Source organism: Onychostoma macrolepis, chromosome 24 (genome assembly GCF_012432095.1).
Source record: "Onychostoma macrolepis isolate SWU-2019 chromosome 24, ASM1243209v1, whole genome shotgun sequence".
Lineage (NCBI taxonomy): Eukaryota > Metazoa > Chordata > Actinopteri > Cypriniformes > Cyprinidae > Onychostoma > Onychostoma macrolepis.
In genome coordinates, this window is record NC_081178.1 from 21003845 (window position 1) to 21029493 (window position 25649).

Consider the following 25649-nt stretch of genomic DNA (forward strand, 5'->3'; position numbering starts at 1 on the left):
AGTGTAAAACAGTGTTATGGTAGATGCTTAGCAACTGACAGCTAATCATGTGTCTCATATTCATATGCTTTGGACAGGCACATGCTTAACCCAGGGTTTGAGAATGTACAGTGTGAAACGTCAGATTATGTACCCAGGGATATTTGTTTGAATTGCAAAACTGAAGCAAGATAACCCAGGCTTCCATTTATCAGGGGTTTAGAATGACCCATATAACTAGTGAAAAGCCCTTTTATGTATCAGGGATTCAGGGTTGTGCACTATTCAGAACTGAATTGAGTATGCCTTGTAAATTCCAGTCTGTTTCCTGAATTTGAATTGAGATAGCAAACAGGATGCAAAACGTCCATTCAAATTTGCTTTGTAAAGAAAGTCAGAAAGCAACTTTTGTTAACACAAACCTGATTTGAAAGTTTAAAAATGCAAAAAGCACTGAAGGTTTAGAAGAGAATGATGTATAGATTCACTTTTATAGCTCAGGGTGGAAGAGCACTTCCTTTCCCAGATTGCATTATCTGTGTTGGGTTCAGTAAATGATCTTCCTGTCATTCCAGTTCAACTTCTAAGTCAACTTCTTGTGGCCTTAAAAAGCTAAAATATAGCTTATAGTTAAAAAACAGTCAAATATTAGCTTCATCAACTGAGATAGTATGAATTACCATCATGATGGGTGTATGTGCTTTTCATAACTTTTGCTTGTCACCTATTCAATTTATATGGACTCACAGGGATTCATTATTTTTCTGAAATATTTTGTCTGTGTTCATCTGAACAAAGATAGTTATGCTCATATGGGATGGCATGAAGAGGTAATTAAAATGTTTATGTGTAATATCCCTTTACATTCTGTATTTTACAACTTACATGTAGCTGTTTTTGGTTTATTATGTTTTATTCTTGGAGTTTTGCCTTTTGCTACTTTTTATTTGACAAACTTAGTAGAGAGCATCAGGAAATGATTTGTCAGGAGAGGGGAATTCAGGATTGAGCCTTTATCGCCCACATTAGCACAGTGTTTCAGTTTCTGTTGCACATCTGTGAACCACTACGTCACAGGCTTTAAGATTGAATTATACATCACAGACATAACCACATCATTCCCAAAAGTTAAGCTTAGTGGTTTATGTTAGAATATTTTAATGTTATGAAACCCATAGTTGCCTATGGGGGATTTTATTTCCTACCAACCAAATTTGTATCAGCTTTTCATTAGGTTAAAATCATCACTCGATGAACACTTAAAAAGGGATAGTTCACCCAAAAATGAAAATTCTGTCATTAATTACTCATGTCGTTCCAAACTTGTAAGACATTCGTTCATCTTTGGAACACAAACTAAGATATTTTTGATGAAATCTGAGAGCTGTCTGACCCTGCATAGACAGCAAGGGAACTACCAGGGTCAGGGCACAGAAATGGAGTAAGCACATCATTAAAATGGTCCATGTGACATCAGTGGTTCAACCGTAATGTTATGAAGCAATGAGAATACTTTTTGTGAGCGAAGAAAACAAAAATAACTTTATTCAATGATTTCTCCTTTTTCGGGTCAGTCCGCCGCCATTCACGTCATTTTGTGTGAACTATCCCTTTAAGCCCAAAGTATAGCCTACTTCAGTTTTAACATGAGCACTAGCATATGCTTACAGTCGAATGTATAGCCTTTAAAAATGTATGTCATTTGATAGTGTACATAAACACAGGAACTTGACATACGTCCTCTAGAAAGTTTAATCCCTGTCCGGTGTCCGCACTATTTCTCTTCAGAAGTTACGATCAAAATATTTTTAAAAAGTCAGCATACTCATTTATACTAGAGTTGTGGGTATCTTTTAACCCTCCACATGAGCACTTGTCAATGCAGCCATCTATTGTTGTTTCCATCATGAAGAGTTTGTTGTTGTTCCACCTCATCTGTTTCTTTTTTTCGACTGTGAAACAATGAGTGGGGTCAGTGTTGCCACCTCATAGACAAACTAATTAGTGCAAAAAAAAGATTCAAGGTGCATGTGTGATGTACAGAGAACACACTGTTAGAAAAATCTATACGCACATACTATGCGGATAATTACATTTACTTAATGCTCACTGTATACATACGCCAGTGTATGTATAAAGACAGACGTATATTTTGGGCTTTAGAATTAGAGTGTTTATTGAAGTAATAGTAATAGTGATGCTTCCTTCGGCAAACGTTACTAATTAATATGCGGTGTATCTTGGTGACTCCCATATAACAGATGGATTGCTTCCCCTCATAGGTATATGACTGTACATTCCTCCCTGAATTCTTTCCTGAATTAGTGGTTTAAAAGCGGTTATTGGATGTATTGGGTCATCGGGGAGTGAGTAAATGTTGTGTGGTTTGGTCTGCATGTGTGTGTGTGTGTGTGTGTACAGGAACCACTTGTATTCTCTCTCATTCACACAGCTTTTTTGTCCTTCATTTCCTGTTCCTCTAATGTGGTCGGAACTGTGTGAAGAGTGTTTCCTAAAATCATTCTGGTGGTCTCATGACTTTTGAGCTCCCTTAAAAGATTTGCTTAGCTATTGTTCATCCACCTGTGCTGTTATGTTTAGCTTTTCATCCTGGTCTGTTTATAAGGGGAATTACAGAAACTGAAGTAATGGCATGCATCAGGTGTGACGCAGGTGTGGGAATGTACGTCCTCTTGTGTAGCGAACTTTTCCTGACGGATCACTTTAAGCTTACAGTACACACACACACATATCCAGTCGCTACATTCCACTCGGCATATCTCACTAAGGGCCCCAACTGCTTTTAATCATGTGGGTCACGAGGCGGCCCAGCTGCTTTAGGTTTGGGTGGGACAGTGGAGGGAGGGGGAGACCCTAAACTCTAATAGTGAACATATTTCTCTAGGCCCGGCCCTCTTCTCCATATGACTTCACCCTCCGCTGAGACCAGGCCTGAGCGCTGTCAAGAAAGGGAGAGTTTGCCTCAAACAGGTCTGTTTTTCACTCAGACCTCTTTACGTGTTGACGTAAAGGACTCTTTAGGTCAATGAGGAATGATATTTAACTGTTATCATAATGGGTGTCTTCTACATGCTAATCACTGTCATGGGAAGCTCTTCCGTCAGTGCAAACAACATAACAATCCATAGATGTTACCAAAAATGTATGGGAGTGTCATTTACCAAGGTCTTAACCTCATCATTGCAACATCATGGAGTGGACAGTCGCTCTGCAAGAGATCTGCCTCAAACATGGGAATCTGAACAATGTAAAAAAAAAAAAGCAATTAATTATGCATTAACATCTATCAGTTCCATTTGAGTACTCGATAGGCCAATAAACGAGTAGGTCAATAAATGAGTACTCCTGGGGATATTTAGTTTCATTATCAAAATGATTTCAGGCATCACTGTGCATTTTCAAAGCCATAGTTTCACTTTAGTTCTCTCCGTTCTGGACCATATGCTGACCTAACACTAACCAGTCAGACCACAAGATACTGCCAATGTCAACATAACCAGAAGAAAAGAAAAAAAAGGATTCAGAGGGAAAAAAAACAAAACAAAACTTAAAAGTCATACCATCATCATTTCCATGATGGACCATGGCTTTCACTACTCATACTATTCCCTACAACAAATCTCTTCATTGTTAATGTTTTTGTCCGCTGTGACTGCAGCATGCTACCCACAATGAGTAATGCATTTTTTATACTTGGTCTCTAGTTTTGTTATGTTACACACACAGTGAAATGTCATTGGTCCTCAAAAAGACCAAAGTTAATATTAATTTTCAAGTCCATGGTGCCCCTGCATGTGATGGATGAATCGTACAGTCTTATGGCAGTAGATGTTGTTGCACTGAATCAGGATGAGCCTTCTGCTGAACAGGTTCCTCATTCTATCAAGCATGTCATAGATGAGTTGGGACATATTGTCCATGATGGTTAACAGTTTGGACACCATTCTTCTCTCAGAAACAAACTTCCAGGTTCCAGATCCACTCCAATGACAGAACCTGCTTTCCTGATGAGTTTATTTAGCCGGTTGGAATCTCTAACTCTAATCCCAGTGCCCCAGCATAGATCAAGGCACTGTCAACAACAGACAGAAACGACACGTGAAGCATCTTGCAACATACAACAAAGGATCTGAGCCTTTACAAGAAATAAAGTTCTTGCCTTTTTGTAGGTTTTTCTGTATTATGTCATTTCCTGAGTTGCTCATACAGGACTCTGGATTTGTTTTTCGAAAAGTTAGCTTGGGCACTGTTTTGCAGGTTACCTGGTTACTGTAGTTGAACCATTTGGCCTCTTCTGAGGGCTTATGTTACACATAGAGCATACTCTCAATCTATCAGGATTTCATCATGGAACCCTCGGACATATTCCAGTTCCTCTTAAAAGGCTTAAAGGATTGCTTTATTTTTTTAAAGCTTCAAACTTCAGGGCACATGCTTGCTGCCAAGCTCAGGGGGAGGTTTGAGATGAGGTTTTGGGGAGCAGAATTTTAGACTGGAAGATTTGCTGCTCTGTGTACTGTCTTTATTCAGTTACCTTCGCTTTTACTGTGTAGTTCAGAAAGAGATGTGCAGCATGACCTGCACTTGCTGCCAACGAGGAGTCTGCTCCCACAGACAGACTTTCTCATTGGGACAGTGCATCACCATGGTCCTTGACTTGTGTCCATCTGTTCTCATTGGACGGTTTGTCCACAGGGGTTCATCCCATCTTTGGCCCTGTCCAAAATGGTTCAGTTGATCAACTTGATGTTTCCTGTGAAGTGTAGAATTCAGAAGGGTGCTTATTTACCCTCAATTGTTTTTCTTTTGCCAAGTTTGCACTGGTACAGTCTTCATAGGACTATTATCTGACAGCCTATCTGGCATGTCACCAAAGTAACGGCTCAGATGAAGACCACAAGGGCTGTAGGCACCATCCGGCCCAGGTCCATTAAACATCTTCAGTGTTTTACAGTGGTCTAATTCCTAAACTCTAAGCTCTATGGTCTTTTAAACACATTTAAACCAGACCGTTATGTCTCTAAATGCACCTGCAATCTATTTAGACAGCAATCCATAACATTAACCTGTACATTACAGTACAGTGTTTTACTTTTTTCTCCATCTTACCTTGTTCTACTATTTCTCAGACTCCTTCATCTGAAGATTGATGAAAATACAGACCAGCTGATCTGAATGTGTCCATGACGGAAGCATGGGCTTTGCCTGCTACCCGCACTGATTCACTCTTGCCTGCATCCAGATTAAAGGCTGATTCTTAATCAGTCGCTCAAGCTTAACCAACCCCCCACCCAGCACGAATGGCTGATGGTGGTCTTAGCTGGTGGGGCCATCTGGCCATCAATCTGGGACTGCTCCGGAACCGAGAGCTGCCCTCTCCACAGTCTACCAAGTCTAACTCCACCCTGCCAAAGTCTGTGATGACTCTCATAAGACAGACCAGATCATTTGTGCTTGGGTCAACTGTCCCTAAAACAGCTAAATAAACAAAATACACACCAATATATTGGTCTTTCATTCATGTAGACATTTTCTGTTTCTAATAGAATGCAAACAATCTCATTATTTTCCAGCTAAATGCATGTGCCAAACATCACTTTCCGTATTCTACTACATGACTGAGGGAGATTGATGATGTTCCCGTGGTGCCCAAAGAACTAGATTTAACAAGATCAACTTGTGTGAAAGCTTGAGATCCTGAAGTAAGCTTTGTTGATTCTGGTCCCTACTGGGGATTGACAGATTGATTGATTCATCTGGCTTGATTAAGTCTTGGTTATCTCTGCACTGCCAAGTGTCAGGCAAAGCACAGGTTTGCCGTAAATCGATTATATATGACAGCAGTAGATGAATGAAATATTGATTAAATGTCAAATACAGCTGAGAAAATTAAGTTGTGGAGGCAATGCTTTTCCACAAGCAAAAACAGAAACTGAGAGAGAGAAGCTTTCTTGCAACAGAGATTTCATCTTGTGAAAACTGTAATTGTACCCAGGTGAGTAACGTTTTAGCCAAAGAGTGAAAGAGTGACCTCCTCTTTCAACATCCTTGGTCATTCTCTCATTATAGACATTTTCTGCATTCTAAATGCCTCTTGTTTTTATTACACAACACCAGTGCTATTTCGTAAGAAAATTACCAAAACAGAACATATTTGTTACATCAAATCCAGTGAACACATTTATGAGTCTTTATCTCAGTCAAGAATACACTTGCAAACATACAGGCATTTGAATGTGCAAGATGTCAAATTTCAAATATATATATCACTCAGTAGTCTGTAACTATAATCTGTGGTGTCTTGTGAGAAAGTAGAGCTTACGGTGAAGTATTTTCTGCAGCTGGAGGGCTGCTGGGATGGAGGTGTGGAGGGTTTAATGGTCTGTTCCAACCTTCATCTGGCTTTGGTCCTGATTGCATAAGCAGGACTTAAAAACAAATCAGGAACAGCACCACAGAGAGACCCCGTGTTTTGATAAATGCTATAAGCATCTGCAGACATTTTTGAGGACTGTGAAACCATATTGACATGAGAAATGGAAAAGCTAAAACTATGTTTATCCAGATTCCTTGTTCCTTGGTATTCCCCTTTCGGTCATTAACACAATGAAGTCACAGTGGTGGGTTTTACCAAGAACTCGGACTGAAATGTCCAGTCCAGCTCCTGGAGACCTTCTGGAGTTCAGCCCCAACACACGTGTCTGGAATTTTCTAGCGATCCTGCAGACCTTGATTAGCTGGTTCAGGTGTGTTTTATCAGGGTTGGAGCTAAACTCTGCAGGATAGTGGCCCTCCAGGAGCAGGATTGTTCACCCCTGAACTTACAGTTTCAGTGTATTTTGCTTGTTTGATAGCTCATGTATGATGCAGATTTTGGACATTCTAAACCAGGTGTTCCTCAGTTCTTGTCCTGGAAGGCCAATGCCCTGCAGAGTTTAGCTCTAACCCTGATCAAACACACCTGAGCAAGCTAATCAGGTTCACTAGGAAATCACAGGTAGGAGAGCTTGATAAGGGTTTGAGCTGAAGGGCAGTGGCCCTCCAGGGCTGGATTTGAGGAACTCTGCGTTATAATATTTTTAAACATTAGACTTTAAAATGTATCCAGCTGTGTCAAGCGGCAGATCATGTGAGGTCTACTGTCTGTACTCATAATGTCAGCATCTAGTCATTGCGTATTTGCATAAAATTAAACACTTCTCAACTTTATTACATTGCTAATAGTCTGACACTCATATTGCCTCAAGTTGTCAACTCTCATCACAAATGAATAACTTCTGGGAGTTTTCTTTTCACATCACTGTCAGTGAAGGCCCTTTATAGTTTTATTGAGTGAAGCAATCTAAACAATGTCAGGCTAAAAGTTCTAAAATTATTAAAGAAATATTTAATCTGATGTCCACCACTGCAGTTTTTCATTGTCAACCATTAAGGCGTTATCAAGGATGCATCATCATAAGTTTCATTTATCTAACTTCCTAGTATTTCTGTTAAGTCATCATCTTTGTGTTTTGAGTAATTTAGAAACTACTCCACCTTAAAGTCAATTCTTCTATGCTTACATCTTCTCACTGGCTCCACCACTTTCTTCTCCCGAGTTACCTGACCTGACCTGACCTTAACCCTATCCTCGTGGTAAACTCCAGCAGGGCTTCAGCTGAGCACAGACATTACACAAAGTGACTGAATACAGCACTACAACACAGCAGACAGTAAATCAAAGCAAATCCTGCTTGGGATCTCTCTACTCAACTCTGGAGGATTGCCTCAGAGGAGACAGTTGGACAGACAGCTCGGAAGGCCAGTGTTAGGACAGATGGGCTTGTTCTGCGATGGGATTTCCCCTACAGCCTTCTCCGCTGTACTCAGAGAACCCTGATATTTCAGATGGGTGATATCATCCGTCTGTGGTCTCAAAGATCACAGGAACCCTCATATCTTCAGACCAAACAAGGTGGCAAGTGGAGAACTTTGAACATGTGCTTAATGATGAATTTGACAATGCTTGTCATTTTTATTAGTTTAAAGGAGTAGTTAGGAATTCAAAATGGAAATTCTGTCATCATTTATTTACCGTGTTTTTCCAAACTTGTATGCTTTTTTTTTCTCCCACAGAAGACAAAAGGAGATGTTAGTCATAGTTTTCCATACTCCAAAAGTTGAGCTGCAAAAAAGTGTAAGATTATGCTGTTAGTTCATACAAATTGTGCATTTTAAATGTCCTCTGAAACCATCAGAGGCGGACAGTAGTGATTTACTTGATTTTAGTAAAATTTACTTAAGTAAAGTAAAAATACTTCACTACTGTCCTCCTCTGGAAATTTGTGTAAATTTGTGCAGTACACAGAGCAATACACACATTTTTGTGAGAAACAGACTGCAATTTAAAGGGGTAGCTCACCCAAAATGAAAAATCCGTCATTATTTATTCACTTTTACAGTATGTTGTTCCAAACCTGTATGATCTGTGTTTTATTTTTTATTACAACTGACTTTCACTTGAAAACTTTCACATTAAAGTTTAAAATAAGTATTTATACATTTAAATTAATAAAATTACAAAATTACAAAAACCAACATTGCGGTATTTTGTTTTTCTGCAATATATATTGTGCTATGAAAAAAAAAAAATTAATCACCAGATGACTTGAAGAGCTCTATTTGGAAGGAAAAAACAGAAAAGAAAAAAATCACTGATCAATGATTTGAAAAATGTGAGTAAATTAGCATAGAAAATTAACAAATTACAAGCATAAATATAATTGTTACAGATCACCACCCAATCACAACGCACACCCTCACCTGATTACTGATTGCACACACCTGCACTGCATCTGCACTCTCATAGGCCACGTACACACTGCAGCTAAATTCGGTTGTCAGTTCACATTTTACTTCTTAATCGCATTCTGTACACACACAATTCACTAAAATACGGGAGTTACAAGTGCATTAACTCCCGAAAAATACAGGTAGTGACAACCGCATTTGCAGAAATTCTATGCAGTGTGTACAGAACCGAACTGAACAACTAGTTGTTAATGACGTATTTGAACGTGCATCAGAAATGTGACTTCGTCTCTATGTGAGATGCAAGAAAATAACAGTGAAAGAAGTCTTAACTTAGCACATTTTGACACGGGGCTAAAGTGTCAGTGTTGCCAAATCTTCATATCAAAAAACAAACAAACACGGACAAGCACAAAAAAACACTAAAGCACCCAAATGCGTTATGTTTTATAACACCAAAAAAAAAAAAATCATATATCTCATATCTGTGACAGACCACTTTATTCACTCTTTATGAGATAGCCTAAGACCAAATAACATGCCTAAAAGCACTTGTAAATATGAGGACATGGCAACACTACAAGCCAGCGCTCTCTAAAGCAGCCTCCCGAGCATAAACAAAGCGCCGCACGTCTATCAGCGGTAGTTTAGATAAAATCGATGGACAAAAAGAATCTTTAGCCAAAAAATGGCACATAACAAAATTTTATTTAAGGAGACAAATTGTTGCTATGGCTACAAATGCCGCAGTGACTGTTGTTCCGTACACACATGGAATGATAATTTACAGGACTCACTCCTGCATTTAAATGCTGTTGTCACTCCTGAAACTTACAGTGTGTATGTGGCCATCAAGATGGCTTTATATGCACATGCTTCACTCCACTCCAGTGTCTGGTCTTGTTCATGCGAAGTGGATTCTCTATGCTACTCCAGCTGTACTTTGATGTACTTACCTCCTTCGTGTACTTGCCTCCTGTGCTCCTCTCCAGCGGGTGTCTACCCCCAAGTCTCTGTTGTGTCTTCCTGGATTGCTCCATTGAGGTGTGTGCTGTCATCCATTCCTCCTCCGTTGTTGCCACAATCTCCTGTAAGGAAAAGACTGATTAATTTCCTCACCAGTACTGTGAAACCTCTGCATTGAACATCCCATTTACCTGCCATTGACTCTGTTACCTCTGTTGCTGTTAATAAATGCCATCTACCTTATTCTAATCTTCTGTGCGAGTCTCATTCTGTAACAATAATAGAACAAAGATACAAATGAAATGAACAGTGCTTTTTACAATTTTCAGTTACAGTAAGTCTAACAGTATTCAGGCACAGAAATTGAATAATCAAATGTAAAATAACACCGCAAAGTCTTCACTGTATAAATTAAATCTAATAAATCTGTGTTAAAGCTAGAAAATTCTCACACATCCATTTTCTTTCTCAATTGTTTACCTTCACCTAAGCCATAAGCAACAGTTTACAAGGATACTTACAGAGACATGTATTTTCACATAATTTTGCGTGTATGTGTCATTAATAGACACAGAAGTGAATGAAATTCAGAGTTCACGTGCATCTGCGTGGCTCTCACTGTGTCTACACCAGACGAGCGATCTGACAAAATATTATGAATCCATTATAATTAGTGATGCTGTTTACACTGGATGCAGCGCGGTGCGACACGAAAAATCACCGACAGTAAACTGATGCCTCGTTCTATTTATGACATACTGACACAAAGTTCAAATGATTTGCAAAGGTCGAAGATGTCGCGTCCGTGTGGACACGGTGTCTGTGTGTGAGCAGAGACAACGATCAGTGTAAATATAACGGTCAGTATACTAAACATCGCACATCCTGCGACGTGACTATCGCAGATGCGCACATCACGCTATCGATGCTGAAACGATATATTGGGCAGCCCCAATATAAATAATGCTAAACTAAAACTAGATAACACTGGTTTGACATCAATTACTGTATTGACCCGAATATAAGACAATGTTTTTTTTCTTGGAAATACATCTGAAAAAACGTGGTCGTCTTATATTCAGGGTCTAGACTTTGACATGTCAATAATACAACCACAACAATAGGTGGCGCCAAAAATGCATAAAACGAGTGTGCCATGAAATATGTAATGTAATGTGTGTTGTAAAGATCGTGAGTGAAAACAAAAGAAAAAGAAAAGCTTACAGTGGCACGAGTCGTGACTGTCATGTTAGCCTGATGGGACCAAACTTCCTCTGTAAGTGATTTTAAAACATAAGACAGTACCCAGATTTGAAGACTGCAATAGGATTTCACTTCTACTGCTAATAAAATGTTGGTAGGCTACTATGAGATGGATAGCCTAAATGTTATATAATTCAGATGGGCTACCTGTTATTTTTATGGTATATCAAAAAGTGTATATTTTTCAATGTCATTGTTGGTACATTTTACCAGTATTTACCATACTTTCAAAACAAAAACTCTAAATAGGAAAAATATGCAATATGAAAATAATTTAAGAAAAAACAAGATTTGGTTTTCAAAAAGCCTTTTTCCAAAAGGTACATCTGGAAAAAGGGGGGTTGTCTTATAATCAGGGTCGTCTTATATTCGGGTCAATACGGTACTTTAAACACCATTGGCTGCAGAAGAACTTTGTCAGTGATTTAATAAAAAAAAAAAAAAAACCTTGCACAAAGCTATTACATGGCTTTAAAAGACTTTAGAGCAGACTAGAGAGAATTTAGAGCTTTTTTTAACCAAGTATACTATATAATTTAATTGTATAGAAAAATAGCCTCAATTAAAATGAAAATGTAAAAAATTACATACAATATAAATGTAGCTACATAAGTAAGTTAAATAAAAGAATTTCCGTTTTTGGGTGAACTACTCCTTTAAAACACCAGAATGACCATAACTGGCAGGTTGGCTGGAGCTCTGCAACATTAGCAGTGTGAGAAGAGAGTGGTACACACCCATCAGCTGATGGAGGTGGAGACACAGTGTTCTTCCATGTGCCGTGGCCCAGGGCTTGTTTACATTGGGAAAAACACCAGTGCAGTTTCTAAGCATGCTAATTTCACTCGCAGATGCTATGTTCAAATCACTCAATTTATGTGATCATGACTTCCCCCAACTCTTTCGAATTTCTTTTTTTTCCTGGTATAAAACTCCCCCTAATTTATTACTCTAGGTTCAGCTCTAAGGGTGTGGACCGCTTCTGTCACACTAACGGCTCCGGCGAAGATCCTGTTTCCAGCAGTCAGGACTATCGTGCAGTAAACTCCACCAAAGCCCACAGCAACTGCTCTTAAAAAAACAACTCCGCTAGCCAAAGTCTTGTTTTCTTCAGTCTAACCCCAGCCACTCGGCTCTTTTGATATGAAGTCATCATGCTGGAAACTCTTTGAATCCAAATGTTGATGTCAACAGAGGGACCAACCAATGGCAAGAAAGACCCAAGCTTGTGCTCATGCTGGATGCTCACAGGAGTCATATGGATCTTAATCTTTCATGTGAAGGCAGCGTATTTTTAGATTTAGGCATGTCTTTCAAAGCACCAATGAATTTTGGATCCCGGTTGTGAATATTTCACCAGTCACATAAATAGACATGGCAGATGCAGCTAATAACATGCATGGCATGGCTTAGCTACGGTTGTGTTCGGAAAGTCAAATTGCAAATCAGTTTCTCATGGCAGGATCACAGTGGATTTCTGATTCATATACAGCTGTGGAGGTTCTGTGCTACTTTGTTCATTAGCTCTGTCACATTATCTGTCTGTCTCTGAGTAAGATGGTTACATCACTGTCTTAACAACCTGGTCACACAATGGAGAATGAATGAAGTGCTATCAAAAGCATTTGTTGTGACTGTGTCTCAATCTTCACATCTGCAAAGCTGTGGCTGTTGCGGTCATGTAAGTGATGACAGAATTAAAATTTTTAAGTGATCTATTTTTATCATGCTTATCCTCTTTTTTTTTCTTGTTTTTTTTTCTTTTCTTTTTCAACAAACTAATGAATGTAGCAACCTCTCTGTTTCATAAATGCCTTAAAGGTATAGTTAACCTAAAAATGAAAACTGAAAATTATCATAATTTATTCACCCTCATGTCATTTCAAACCACGTCTTCATCAGAACACAAAATAATATATTTTGAAGAATCTTGTTAAACAAACTGTTTTGGTGACCATTGGCTTGCACTGTAGGGTCTAAAGAACATTTCTCGAACATTTCTTATGTTAGTATTATTTATATTATTATAGTATTTATTAATATTTTAAAATAGCTTTTATTTTTATGAATATGCTTTCAACTTTAGTTTTATTAATTGTATGTGCTTTTATCATTTGTAATAATAATTTATCATTAGTTTTTAATTTATTATTTAATACAATTTATTTCTTACATTTGTATTTAGCTTTAATGTTATTTCTGTTTCGGTTTTAGTATAAAACTATTATATGATGTTTTTCATGTAATATTAGATTTTTTTTAACAATTTGTTTTAAACAGTTTCAGTTTTAGATAAGAATAATAATACTGTTTTAAAAAATATATTTTATTTTCCACAGAAGAAAGAAAGGTTTGGAAAAGCATGAATCATTTTTGGGTGAACTATCCCTTTTACATTTTGGAGTTTTTTTCTCACACAAAGCTGTCAAATGACTTAATAATAAGTCATATTGACCTCTCTGATAGTGCCTTTTGGTCTTTTTTTGGAGCTTGACTGTTTCATTTCAGTCCCATCTCAGTTTAATTGAATGGAAAAGAACAGCTTGAACAACCTCTTTCTTGTATTTGATGAATGAAAAAGAATCATACAAGTTTGGCACAACTTTAAGGTGAGTTTAATAATTTAGGGATGACAGAATATTTGTTTTTTGTGTAAATGCTCAAATTGTGCAAATTTCAGCATCGGTTTGCACTGGCCCTGCTGCTGTACAGCCCCTTTTGTGTCAGTGTTTTTTTTCCAGTGCTGCACATTAAAGACTAAGGCCTCTTTCAGCCCATTGGAACGCTTGAGTAATTAGACACACCACATGGCTAGCCTATACCTTCACATGCTCCTTATATTTCCAAATGTTTACGTCTCTGTCGGTTTATGCATGAATCAGGTGCTTGTTTGAATGATAAATCTGTCTGTGTTGAGTGTCTAGACCCTAGTGTGTGAGTAAATTCCAATTCCAAATTAGAAATTCCAAATCAAACTATTGCATTTTTTAAAATCTATGTCACCCATAAAAGCATGTTCTTCAGTTAATGAACAATATTACTCGGTGGAAGAATTGCTTACTCTTAATATAAAGATAAGAATTATTTTTATATTAAAAAACGCTACATATCTGGACTGTATATATTATTATTTTCTTTTGATGGTATTCCATTCACAGCCCTTTTCATTTTTCATAGGTTTTGTTCGTCAGATTTTGTTTAATCCCTCAGGCAGAATCTGTCTGAATGCAAATATTCAAATTATCGCCACACTCTTCCTTTGTCACAAACATATTTTGCCTTCTTTTCTGCACGGGAGCAGCTGCTGTTAAACGAATGAAAGGGTGTGTGATTGACAGCAGCATTTGTCTGTTAGTGTCTAGGGACCCTTGGGGACAATGGCAGGGCCCTTCACTGAGCAATAGCTACCACACCTCAGACCCTGCACCCCCACCATTGGACCCTTTGTTGGTATTCTCTATAGGGAACTAGGAATCTTCTCCACATCAAAATGTAGGCTTAGTTTAAAATAATAATCCTTATATAATATAACATTATTTACAACGTAAAGTTGATTAACAACATATGTGGAGTGCTGGCGGTTACCACAGATAATAATTTTGAGTCGTACCTCAGTTTGTAAATCAAAAAAACATTTATTTACAGTAATTCACTTATAATGGGAGAGTAGTACTGGAGGGTTTAAAAGCAGTAATGAAAAGCTTTTTTTAAGCATTTGCCTGACTAATTCATTGTGATTTTGAGCTGCAGAGTTGTCTAAATCATCCTTTTGAGCTGAGGCTATACCTTTCCAGGTGCATGAACATTTGGTTTTGCATTACCACTGGAGTTTGTTCCATGTTAACTGTGGCTATGTTTGGAATAGCATACTAAAATACTGTTCATACTATGCCGAAATAATAGGCTATTCATGCTGTGCACAATATGCACATTTCGATATAGCAAGAGAAGCTGCTACTTTTGCCACAATGTGCAATATAAAGTCAGAGCACAATATGTATAGTGCATCCCACAATGCATTGTGTTCAATCCTCCATTTGAAGTAGTAGCAAATCTTTCTTGTGTCTTTATTTGATCTAACTACCAAAAGTTTTAATACTAATTGAGCTGTTTTTTCTCTCTGTTTCAGAGATTATACCTCTTTAAAAATCATGCTAAATTAAAAATGAGGTTAAATGTAGCGTACTAGCCCTTGGGGGTCCAAGTAGGCCTCTGGGCTCTGCAAAATAGAAATGACTCACTAGTCTAATACACTGCAGCCATGTGTTTATGGTGTGAAAGTCAAATTTAGTTTTAAGTCGAATTTTGGAAAGAATTCCAACAATAAAGTGAAATGTAATAATTTAATGGAATGGAATTGAATTGGTAAAAAGAAGTAGCACACTTAGCCAACAAAAGTACTTATTACGAAAATAATATACTTTAAAAGATATTTAAGTGTGAACTGAATATGTCCTCACACTCAATTGCATGTTAAAAGAAAACACGTTATAGTTTAAATGTATATTAAACACAATTAGCTGAACTGCAAAATGTGAGCATTTATGCTAAAGTGTATTTTTCATTGAAACTTGTACATCATGTAGGCTATTTAAATATACAGTATTTGTAATTGCATATCTGTAATAATGAAGTTGCAGTTTAGTACGTTTCAAATATAGTAACTTTTAAATGTAATATCGAATAACACTGCTGTTAAAAGTATAATCAAGTGCATGTTCTTTAGTATGTTAGTACACGACACACAAGTGTACTTCTATTATATTATCTGTAATTACAGTTTTTTTTATATATTCTTTGATATACACTAAAAGTGCACATTTGACATAATTAAACACACTTCTTATTCACAAGGGACTTTGAATTTGAATTGTTTAGCTTTGCAAAATGCACACTGTACGCTATTCAAACATTCCACACATAGTGTTTTATGAATGCTCTACATTGTATAACAATGTTTAAGAGTTATGACAGTTATTTGCTGATAGAGTAACTCATATTATTTTAATGGAATTTCCTGTATGTAGACCAAGCGTAACTTTTTCCTGTGGTTTCTAGTGATGAAACCATAGAATCTATAAAAATCCTGAACTTCTCTAAAATGTGGTAAGAGTGTGACTCACATTTTAAAAAAATATATATTTTTTTGAAAGATGAATGTGTTCTTCTTACAAAAACAGTCTATAGGTGTGACTCACTGACTCCTCAACAGATTATGTTGATGTTTGGTCTGTAGACGAAGATTTTAGGATATAGTTTTCTTTTCCTCATGTGAACGGGGAAAACCAGTGTGACTAAGCCTTCTCAGTTCAGTTATGCTCAGCGCTAGGCTAACAGAGCTTACCCAACACTAGTCTCAGCCTCAGATGTCACGCCCACGGACCGTTGGCTAAACGTCTGATGCATATGGCACACATATCTGGAAACACTTCAGGAGTGTCAAAGTCGTCGTCGGATTGGTTGAATTATACAGGATTTCCGGGAGACGTGTGTGTCGCGTTCTTTAACGTTCCACCTGGAAACAAAGATGCTGTTGCACCAAACCCCCTCACGAAAGAACGACAAACGCTTATCAGGATCAAATAAATGCTGAAAAGTATGTGAAGTATTTAAAGTTCGCAGCATAGAATCTTTAAAATACATCCGAGAGTTTCATGTTATTGTGTTATTGTTATTGTGTTCTGTTATTGTGGCGACATTTCCACGCACCGAAACGTGACGCCGAACGAAACGAACCGTGATTGGTTGTTTGACATGTCGGTCAAATGGCATCATGGGCAGGCCTTGGCCAATGAAAGCTGCCGCGAGACTAACCCAACACTGTCCTAAGTATGTTATTTGCAACATTTCAGCCACACAAACAGTTCAAATTGGCTTTCCTCATGACCAAAATGCCCAAATATCCCTCTACCCTTGGGAATGACTTTCCCACAACTGCCTACCTTTCGGAAACAAGTAATACGAGTCACTATTACACATAATGGCCCGTCTGTTCAAGCTATCTTACTTCCTGCGTAGTGTACTGGAGTGTGCCAGTGGCACCAGGTCAGGAGGCAGGGTTTTTTGGGGGTAAAGCTGGCATATTATTGGACTTCAAATGGTTAGGGGGCTATATTAGGGATCTTGGTGAGGTTTTCTTCCCGTAGCCTTCATTAGAGCCGCTTTTGTTACTGTAAGACATACCTCAGTGAGTCCAGATGCAGTCTGCCCAGATTAAATTTACCCTCACTATGAGTCTCAGGCCTCCTGAATAGAGCCTAATCTTTCCTCTGCCTCGCTCTCGTATGAATGCCCAGGGTTCCTCGGGCTCCTTTGTGGCCGTTTTGTGGCTCTAATCTCTTGCTGCCAATCCACTCCATCCCTTTTGTCTTGAAGCATTGCCCTTGTTCCTTTTGTCACACAAATCCACCTTAATAATCGGCCAATAAATCTTAGGCACCATGATTTGAATAAATAAACCTCAACTGTTTGCAAAGAATTACTTGTGTGACTACAGAAAGCTTTGTATTTAAATTAAAAATTAAAAGAAATATCCAAGTTAAAGTTCACTCTAAAATAAAAAATAATAAATAAATAAAATATAACTTTTTTTTTATTTTTTATATATTATTATTATTATTATTATTATTATTATGGGCTATTGACTAAAATGATCCTTGATTTTTGATTAATAACACTTTTTTTTTTTTTATCCCTTTTGATTTTGAGGTGAAATATGACCCAACAATTGTTTTACCATTTTTGTAAGATTCACTGGGATGTTTATTTTTATTTATTTATTTTTTTTATTTTATTTTTTTTTTGTGGACTGAAACCCATCAGGATAAGCATCCCAAAATCATAAAAAATAAGACAATAAAATTCCCTTTTATTCAAAAAAATGTATTTTATTTATTTAGGGATGAAATATGATACAAACTTTTTTTGTGAGATTCACTTACTTTCCACTTGTTCTGAACTGAAGTAAAGTGAAAGCCATGTGTTTGTGTTTGGCTCTTAGTCTACGACTCGCAGAAAGTCCAAATCCACAAGCTGGCTCACTTTTTCCCCTTAGGATGTCCTCTTTACCACTAATTTGGTTTTAGTTTACCTAGCAATAAAGGGGGAAAAAACCCAAACATGACTGCAAATAACAACGCCAGTACTCTTACCCTGCCATGGTTACAGCATGTTCTGCTTGGCCTGGAGTCTGCTAATACATTTACCCACAATCCCCTGGCAAAGCTGCTCTCAGCTGTGACATGAGGGTGTGAGGAGACCACAGATCAGACAAAAAAAAAAAAAAAGTGTAAAAACCAAGGGAAACCCCCCCATTACAAAATAGTACTGTGGTGGTATAGACTTTTATCCAAAGCAACTTACATTACACCCAATGTATTTTAACAAAAAACATGTACATTTAAAGAAATTGTATTCCCTGCTGCCCCAGTCTTTTTGTTTGTGCCCACTGCCATGTTCATCTGATTAGAAAAGCCATTGTTATGATTGTAAAAAGTTTAGAAATATGGCTCTAGTTCATTTTGTAATCATATTATTACTGTCTTTTGTATGTGTTCAGTACATATTATAGAAGTCTGCTACTGGTTTATAAAGGTGGCAGGCAGGCAGACAATAGCTCAGAGGGATGTTTAAACTGCTGTTAATTTTACAGGCGGTGATTCTGCGGTTAGAATGCTCACCTGCTACAGGAAGAGCTTTAATGAAACACTGCTGTCTGAAGATGATTTAGTTCAGTGCTGTCAGCTGCTCTGGCATAACCTCCACATTCAAATTGCCTCAGTTTTGTGCTACTGGCATCTATTACAAGACATCAGTAGTTAAAAGTAAAGACTTCTTTCTTCAAAAGACTGGAATATAGCGCACAAGTCATGGAACACTTTTTTAACACTCTTTCATTGTATGTAAAAGAGCAGCATGAACATTCTGCTAAACATCTCCTTTTCAATTCCACAGAAGAAAGGGGCATATGGGTTTGGAACGACATGTCAGTCAATACGCTGAAAGGTCAACAGGTCTATTGAAGTGACACACCTGTGATGCCATAAGGCTTTAACACTCTGGATTTCAAAAGATGCTCAGTGTATTGTGGTTTCTTTGAAGTGGATGCTTGCGAGCCTTTGAAATGTGCAAACATGCTTTTATCCATTTAACTGTTGAAATGCACCAACTATTGTTGACTCCCTGATTTTGTTTGGCCTTGGTGACCTTCCAACTAACATATTAGATGTGGTATATTTGATCATTAAAAAAAACACCCTCATTTGTGTTTCGCAGATGACCAAAAGACATAAGGACGAGTAAATGATGACAAAATTCTTGATTTTTCGGGTAAACTGAACCATCCTCAGTCTACTTTTTAAGTCTGTGAGTGTTAAACATGTTCAAATGAAATACATTTAGATACATATTCTCCGAAGTGACTGGAAAAACACAGTGACCCAAAGAAGCTTTAGTTCTGTCAGGACCACTATCGTCAAATATGACTGACGATTAGCATACAGTTTGGATTGGCGGTATGTTTCTGTTCTGGGCAAGAACTCCCTGCACATCCATGCAGTCTAACATGGATAAGAGCAGGGAGAGCAGCAATAACCCCCCAGGGTAAACAGAACAGATCCAACATAAAATGTATTGCAGATATCATTAAAGTTCAATAATTTAATGTAACATTTTAGAGATTAGTCTGATTCAAAGGAGAATCAGAAGGCTGAATCATGACTGACAGAGGAGGAATTGGGGATGGAGGTGGGTAATTAGCTATTTAGCAACGCGAAGCTGGTGATAATACTGATGGACCTTATTTATGAGTGCTGTGATGGGTGTTGCATCCCTATAGGTAGATGTGGATCAGCTGAGAGTCAGCTGATGCAAGCTTGACTAATGTGACCTGCCAGAACTAACGCTGACGCTAGATTTCTGTCAGGACCAGTATCGTCAAATATGACTGACAATTAGCATACAGTTTGGATTGGCGGTATGGTTCTGTTCTGGGCAAGAACTCCCTGCGCATCCTAGCATGGATAAGAGCAGAGAGATCAGCAATAATCCCCCAAAACAAAACCATATGCCATACCCCCCAACACAAAATGACAGTGAAAATCTCAAGCCTTAAGCAACAAGCATGTAGGCCTTATCCAATGAATGAACAAGAATGTTGCCAAAAACCCACATACACCATAGCCACAAGCATGTTGCCCTTAGCCAGATGACCTAATGAGTATGCTGCCAATACCTGAAAAGTTTAAGCAACATGTTCTCACTTACAATCAGATAGCCTTAAGAACAAGCGTGCTCCCAATAACAACCAGACAGCTTAGGAACAAGCGTGTTCCCAATAACAACCAGATCAATTAGGAACAAGCGTGCTCCCAATAACAACCAGACAGCTTAGGAACAAGCGTGTTCCCAATAACAACCAGATCGATTAGGAACAAGCGTGCTCCCAATAACAACCAGATAGCTTAAGAACAAGCATGCTCCCAATAAAAACCAGACAGCTTAGTCAAGCGTGTTCCCGATAACAACCAGATAGCTTAGGAACAAGCATGCTCCCAACAACCAGAAGTAAGGCACATTGTCAGTATGATCACATAAGCTTAGCAGGAGCACTTCACTGAAAACAACTAAATAAGTCTAAGCGATGCTGATAGCCTTAGCAAGCATGTTGCTAATAATCTGAGAGCATTAAAAAGGAACTTAGCTTAGCTTATAAATGCTTCATTCATTCATTCATTCCTGAAGACCTTCAGAGATGGATGGAGAATGAAACATAGCCAACTGGGACATGGATGCTTGATCTCTTAATACCTCTTCATGTTGAAAATGAAGATCCAATCTGAACTTGTTCTTAGTCAGTCACATAACTCATAAAGTCCATATAAATAATATAATAATGTGTGAAGCAATGCTAACTTCCGAATCAGGCATCAATACGTGAAAAACTTGCACTTTTCCCACGGTCCCTTATTCACGGTTGGCCAAGAGCGATCTCTCCTGGTTTAATGCACGTTACAATAGCTTGTGTGGGGCAGTGCCTATTATTTCAAGTGAAATAATGATGAGAAACATTTTCAGCTTTGCCTTTTTGGCGGTAATAGCATTTTACAATTTTTAGGGCAAGTCGTATTCGAGTTATTGCCGTTTATCCCTGAATGTGTGAGGAAAATCCAACACAAACTTAACCCCGCTGCGAAAGTATGTGTTCAAGTTAACAAACTTGAATGAATCGAGGTAAAATCCATAAGGCGAACGAACCCTCTCTGTGAATTTCCAATTGCACAATTCCTAGTACTGAGATGATGGCCATTAATTAGCTATTGAGCAACGTGAAGCTGGTGATAATACTGATGGACTAACATGGCCTGCCAGAACTAACGCTGATGCTAGATTTATGTTCACACTCACATAATTTGGTTTCTTTTTCAAATGCAATCTTTAGGACTGACTGTTCACACTGGCATTGAATTCATTTGAAACCTTGCAAATTTATTTTGTGAAATGTTTTGCTTGACAAGTGTACTTCTCTTTCTTTAAATTAAATGCTGTTGGTTTTATATTTTGTTACATAACATTAAGTTGTTGTTTTTTTGTGTGTTTTTTGACCAATATTATAAGTTACATCACAGCAAAGCAAGAGTCTAACCTGTTGTGATGGTCTGTTTGTTTCCATGGCAGCAGGGAGTTCCTCCCCCTTTATTTCTATGAAATAACCTCCATGAACACACAGTGTATGGCTTCGGCCAGCTGGAATATGTTTTTATTTATGTGGATATCTTATGTGTCATAATCGACAGGAACTTTCAGTACTCATCCAAATGTGTTTTAATTCTTAACGTTGCTCACATTAAAATGCATTTTGAACTATGACCGCTCTCTTTTTAGATGCTTATGTAGTTCAACTGGAATGCTTTTTGTGTGGAGTGAAACCCATTGGGATGAACACCAACCAATACCGCAGCATGCCTTCTTTTTTTGGGCTGGTATATTCAGCGGGGATCACACAGTGCCCTCTTTGAGTCCCCTCTCACCATGATCCTCACAAACAAGGATGCCTCACATGACTGGACGAGTTATTTTTGTGATATGTTTTCCATATGCAATAGTGTGAGTGAGTGCTTGTGTATGTCTAAAGGAATGTGTGTGGTAATGAGATGCCATGCCAGTGTAGAGGAATGAAGATGAGCATGCCATCATTGGTTTCCTGTTTTCACATTTCTGAAGGCTCTCTGTGTGTTTTGCACAAAATAGCCCAGAACATGCTTGTGGTATATGGAAAGTGTTTGTGCATGTGATTTTATGGAATGAATTATTGATTCTTAGAGGAAGTGCAGCTTTATATAGTTGTGTTTTGTTTGTGCTGTGTGTGATTTTGGTACATAGTTTTAATGCTGGGATGCTAATCTATCAGTGCACTTGTTTGAGTGCTATTTAGCCAGGATCAGCCACTGTGGGGAGCAGGTCTTAAAATAAAGCAACTCTGAGCGTCTGCTGCAGGTCTGTGTGCTGGAGGTCACATGAGCCGTTCTCATGGCACTGAGTGCTCATCTTTCATAACACTACAGGGGAAGATGAACAGAGAGACTCTCAATACTGTATTAGACATGACCCAGTGGTTTATAGGAAACAAAGCTCTAATTTAAGGGATAGTTCAACCAAAAATAAAATTTTGTCATTTACTCAATCATTCCAAACTTTTATGACATGTTTTGGAACTTAAATGGAAATATTTTGAAGAATGGTTACGCTGCTATCCACAGTATTATACCCGTCTCTTTAACGGGATAGTTCACCAAAAAATGAAAATCACCCCATGATTTACTCACCCTCAAGCCATCCTTGTGTATGACCTGTATATGACTTTCTTCTTTCAGACGAATACAATCAGAGTAATATAAAAAAATGGCCTGGCTCTTTCAAGCTTTATAATGGTAGTGAATGGCTGTTGAGATCTCATTGGTGAAATAGAAGTTCAAAGTGCATCCATCCAGCTTAAAAAGTACTCCACATGGCTCCAGGGGGTTAATAAAGGCCTCTTGAAGTGAATCGATGCATTTGTGTAAGGAAAAATATGCATATTCAAAACTTTATAAACTGTAATCTCTTGCTTCCGCTAACTGTTGTACGCATGTAGAGTGGAAGCCGTGTGGAGTACTTTTTATGATGAATGGATGGATGCACTTTATTGGACTTCTATTGGACTATTGAATCTCAACAGGCATTCACTGCCATTATAAAGCTTGGAAGAGCCAGGACATTTTAAAATATTTTTTAATACAATTTTATATAATTATTAATATAAATAATTAATATAATTAATCACCCTCATGTCGTTCCAAACCCATAAGACCTTTGTTCATCTTCAGAACACGAATTAAGATATTTTTGATGAAATCCGAGAGGTTTCTGACCCTCCATAGACTGCAAGGGTCCTACCATGTTCAAGGCCCAGAAAGGTACCAAGAACATCAACAAAATAGGCTAGTCCATATGCCATCAGTGGTTCAACTGTATTTTATGAAGCAATGTTCTATGTCAGCAGCACCACACACATTGGTCGTGGTACTCTCGATTATGGTGGAAGACGCTGAATAAAGTCATTATTTTTCTTTTTTTGTGCACTGATTATGCAGATGTATAACATGGGGATGTAACAGAAATAATGGGAGGACTACAAACAAGGTGTTTCAGTCAAGTATTTTCTACTTGAGAGATTAACTTTGTGCTTTGTAACTTTGCAGATCATTTACAAGCAAAAACAGATATATTACATAGTAAAGGTAAAAAAAAACAAAACAAAAAAAAAAACACATAAAGCCACCCTCTTAGTTTTTCATAACCATTCTCAGTGGTTCCCAGCCTCGGTCCTTGAGAACCCCATACTTTTATAATTCCGCTGTGGATGCCATCTTCTGGTGAGAAGTGTGTTACTATCGCCTTTCCAATGCTAGTATGTTCTAGGTGATTTTCGCTGCATTTTTAAGTGGTTGCTAGGGTGTTCTGTGTGGTTGTTTACTGGCCCAAGCCAAAAGAGCCTACCACCAAGTCTGTTCTAGTCTCGTAAATCAGACTCACACTATTATCATTCATGTTCTGTTGCACAAATGATGCAGGATGAGTTACATCCCAAATTCTCAGGGTTATAGGAACATTTGAGACAGGCAGTATAGTATATACTTGGCATTTGAGCAGTGGAGAACAATCAAATAAGAAACATTGTAAATAAGAAGAGAAAGGCATCTTGTCCAGCGCAGGCAGATGTTTGTGCTTGCGGTACGCTGGTTTGAGCTCTGACGGTCTCTTTCCCTGCTTCACTCTCTCCCTGACGTGCTCTGTGTCTCAATGGAAACCTCATGCATGTGCACTCCTTCCCACTCTGAAAGAGAGAGGAAGAGAGAGAGGGAGGGATTGCAAAGAGCGAGAAAGAATCACATCATCAGGAGAGCAGCAGAGGAAAAGCAGTCATAGCAGGGACCAGCAGGCTTTGCCATGCTCACTCAGAGGAATGGGGCGTGTACCGACTGCGTTCTGCCCGGGAAGGATGGCTCAGACCAGATGGATGTACCAGGGTGTTCCTGCGCAATAGGGGACTGTCCCTGGGATTGTCTGACAGGGGTGGACGGCTGTTTATCGGACACTTCCTGCCTTTGGTTCCAGCTCCTGGCCAGGGCATACTGGGGGGATGTGGAACTGGGGCTTCGGGAGGCCCAGAAGGGTGTCTCTTGGCAAAAATTGAAGAAGACATCTCCGAGGAGCTGCATGCGGTCTTGGGTAAGGATCTGCTGTAGGTTAAGAGTAGCAGAACTAAACCGGAGAAGATGGGTTCATTGTGACAGTCTGGTGCTGCAGTGGGATGGAGGGTTTTACATTGGCAGAGGCTCCCAGTGGCGTATTGAGTTACGTGAGGCTGAGGGGGGCGAGGAGATGGCTCTCAGGAATGCTTTGTGCGTCACCGACATCCAGGGTGGTTGGTTAGGTCTCCTACATTGAGCCAACATGTAACATTTTTCACAGCAAGAAGACTGTGAGTGTACTTGCCCTGGTTTCATGTTTCAGTTATTGTTCCTATGTAAGCAGTCATCCCAGTAGAGCAACCTTGGGATTGAACAGACTTTGGATTGGGTAATTGCTCACGTTTTTAACCTAAACCCAATGGATAATTGTTTCACTTGGAGAACAGAGTTGTGGCTAAGTTGTTTTTATGTTTGGAAAAGTGTGTGTATTTGGGAAAGCAAGATATTTCTGTGTTCGCAGGGAGCTCCACTGTGGCTAAAGAGTGACTCACGCTTGCCATAACTACAGGACACACATGCATATTTGTGCATTTTGCCATGACAACATTTGCAAGAAAATGTTATTGCTTAAAGGTTGCTCTATTATAGCTCAGGAGACTTCCCTGAAATGGATTTAACTTTTTCATATAGCTAACCATCAATCTTGTCTCAGATGTTTCTCCTTACGCTCCTCAAGAGAAATAAAAAATAGACAGTTGAGACAGTTGTTGACGGTAGGGGAATAGAGCTATAAAATGAATCCTTTGGTCTTTGAAAAATTTGATAAAGAACGTTCGAGTTCATTTTGAGATAAGTTTTTGGTATACGAGTTTGAGCCAATTTTGAGATCTCTAATAAATG

The 25649-nt window shown here is 38.4% G+C and overlaps 1 protein-coding gene and 1 long non-coding RNA gene across 8 annotated transcripts in view; one reads left to right on the forward strand and one right to left on the reverse strand.

The window, feature by feature from the left end:
• Window positions 1–25649, forward strand: part of LOC131532835 (rho GTPase-activating protein 21) — a 99575-nt gene that overhangs the window by 20785 nt on the left and 53141 nt on the right. For 2 of the 7 annotated variants that reach the window (XM_058764612.1, XM_058764613.1), the window contains exon 1: window positions 24275–24786. The exons of the other annotated variants lie outside the window; for them this stretch is intronic. In XM_058764612.1, the coding sequence (XP_058620595.1) occupies window positions 24505–24786 (282 nt within the window). In that variant the 5' untranslated portion in view covers window positions 24275–24504. Of the gene's footprint in view, window positions 1–24274; window positions 24787–25649 lie in introns of those variants that run through there. 7 annotated transcript variants of the gene reach the window in all.
• On the reverse strand, window positions 643–11421 carry LOC131532838 (uncharacterized). The gene is made up of 3 exons (XR_009268967.1): window positions 6323–11421; window positions 3162–3238; window positions 643–2938 (listed from the first exon to the last, which is right to left on the reverse strand). It is a non-coding gene; the product is annotated as an uncharacterized LOC131532838 (long non-coding RNA).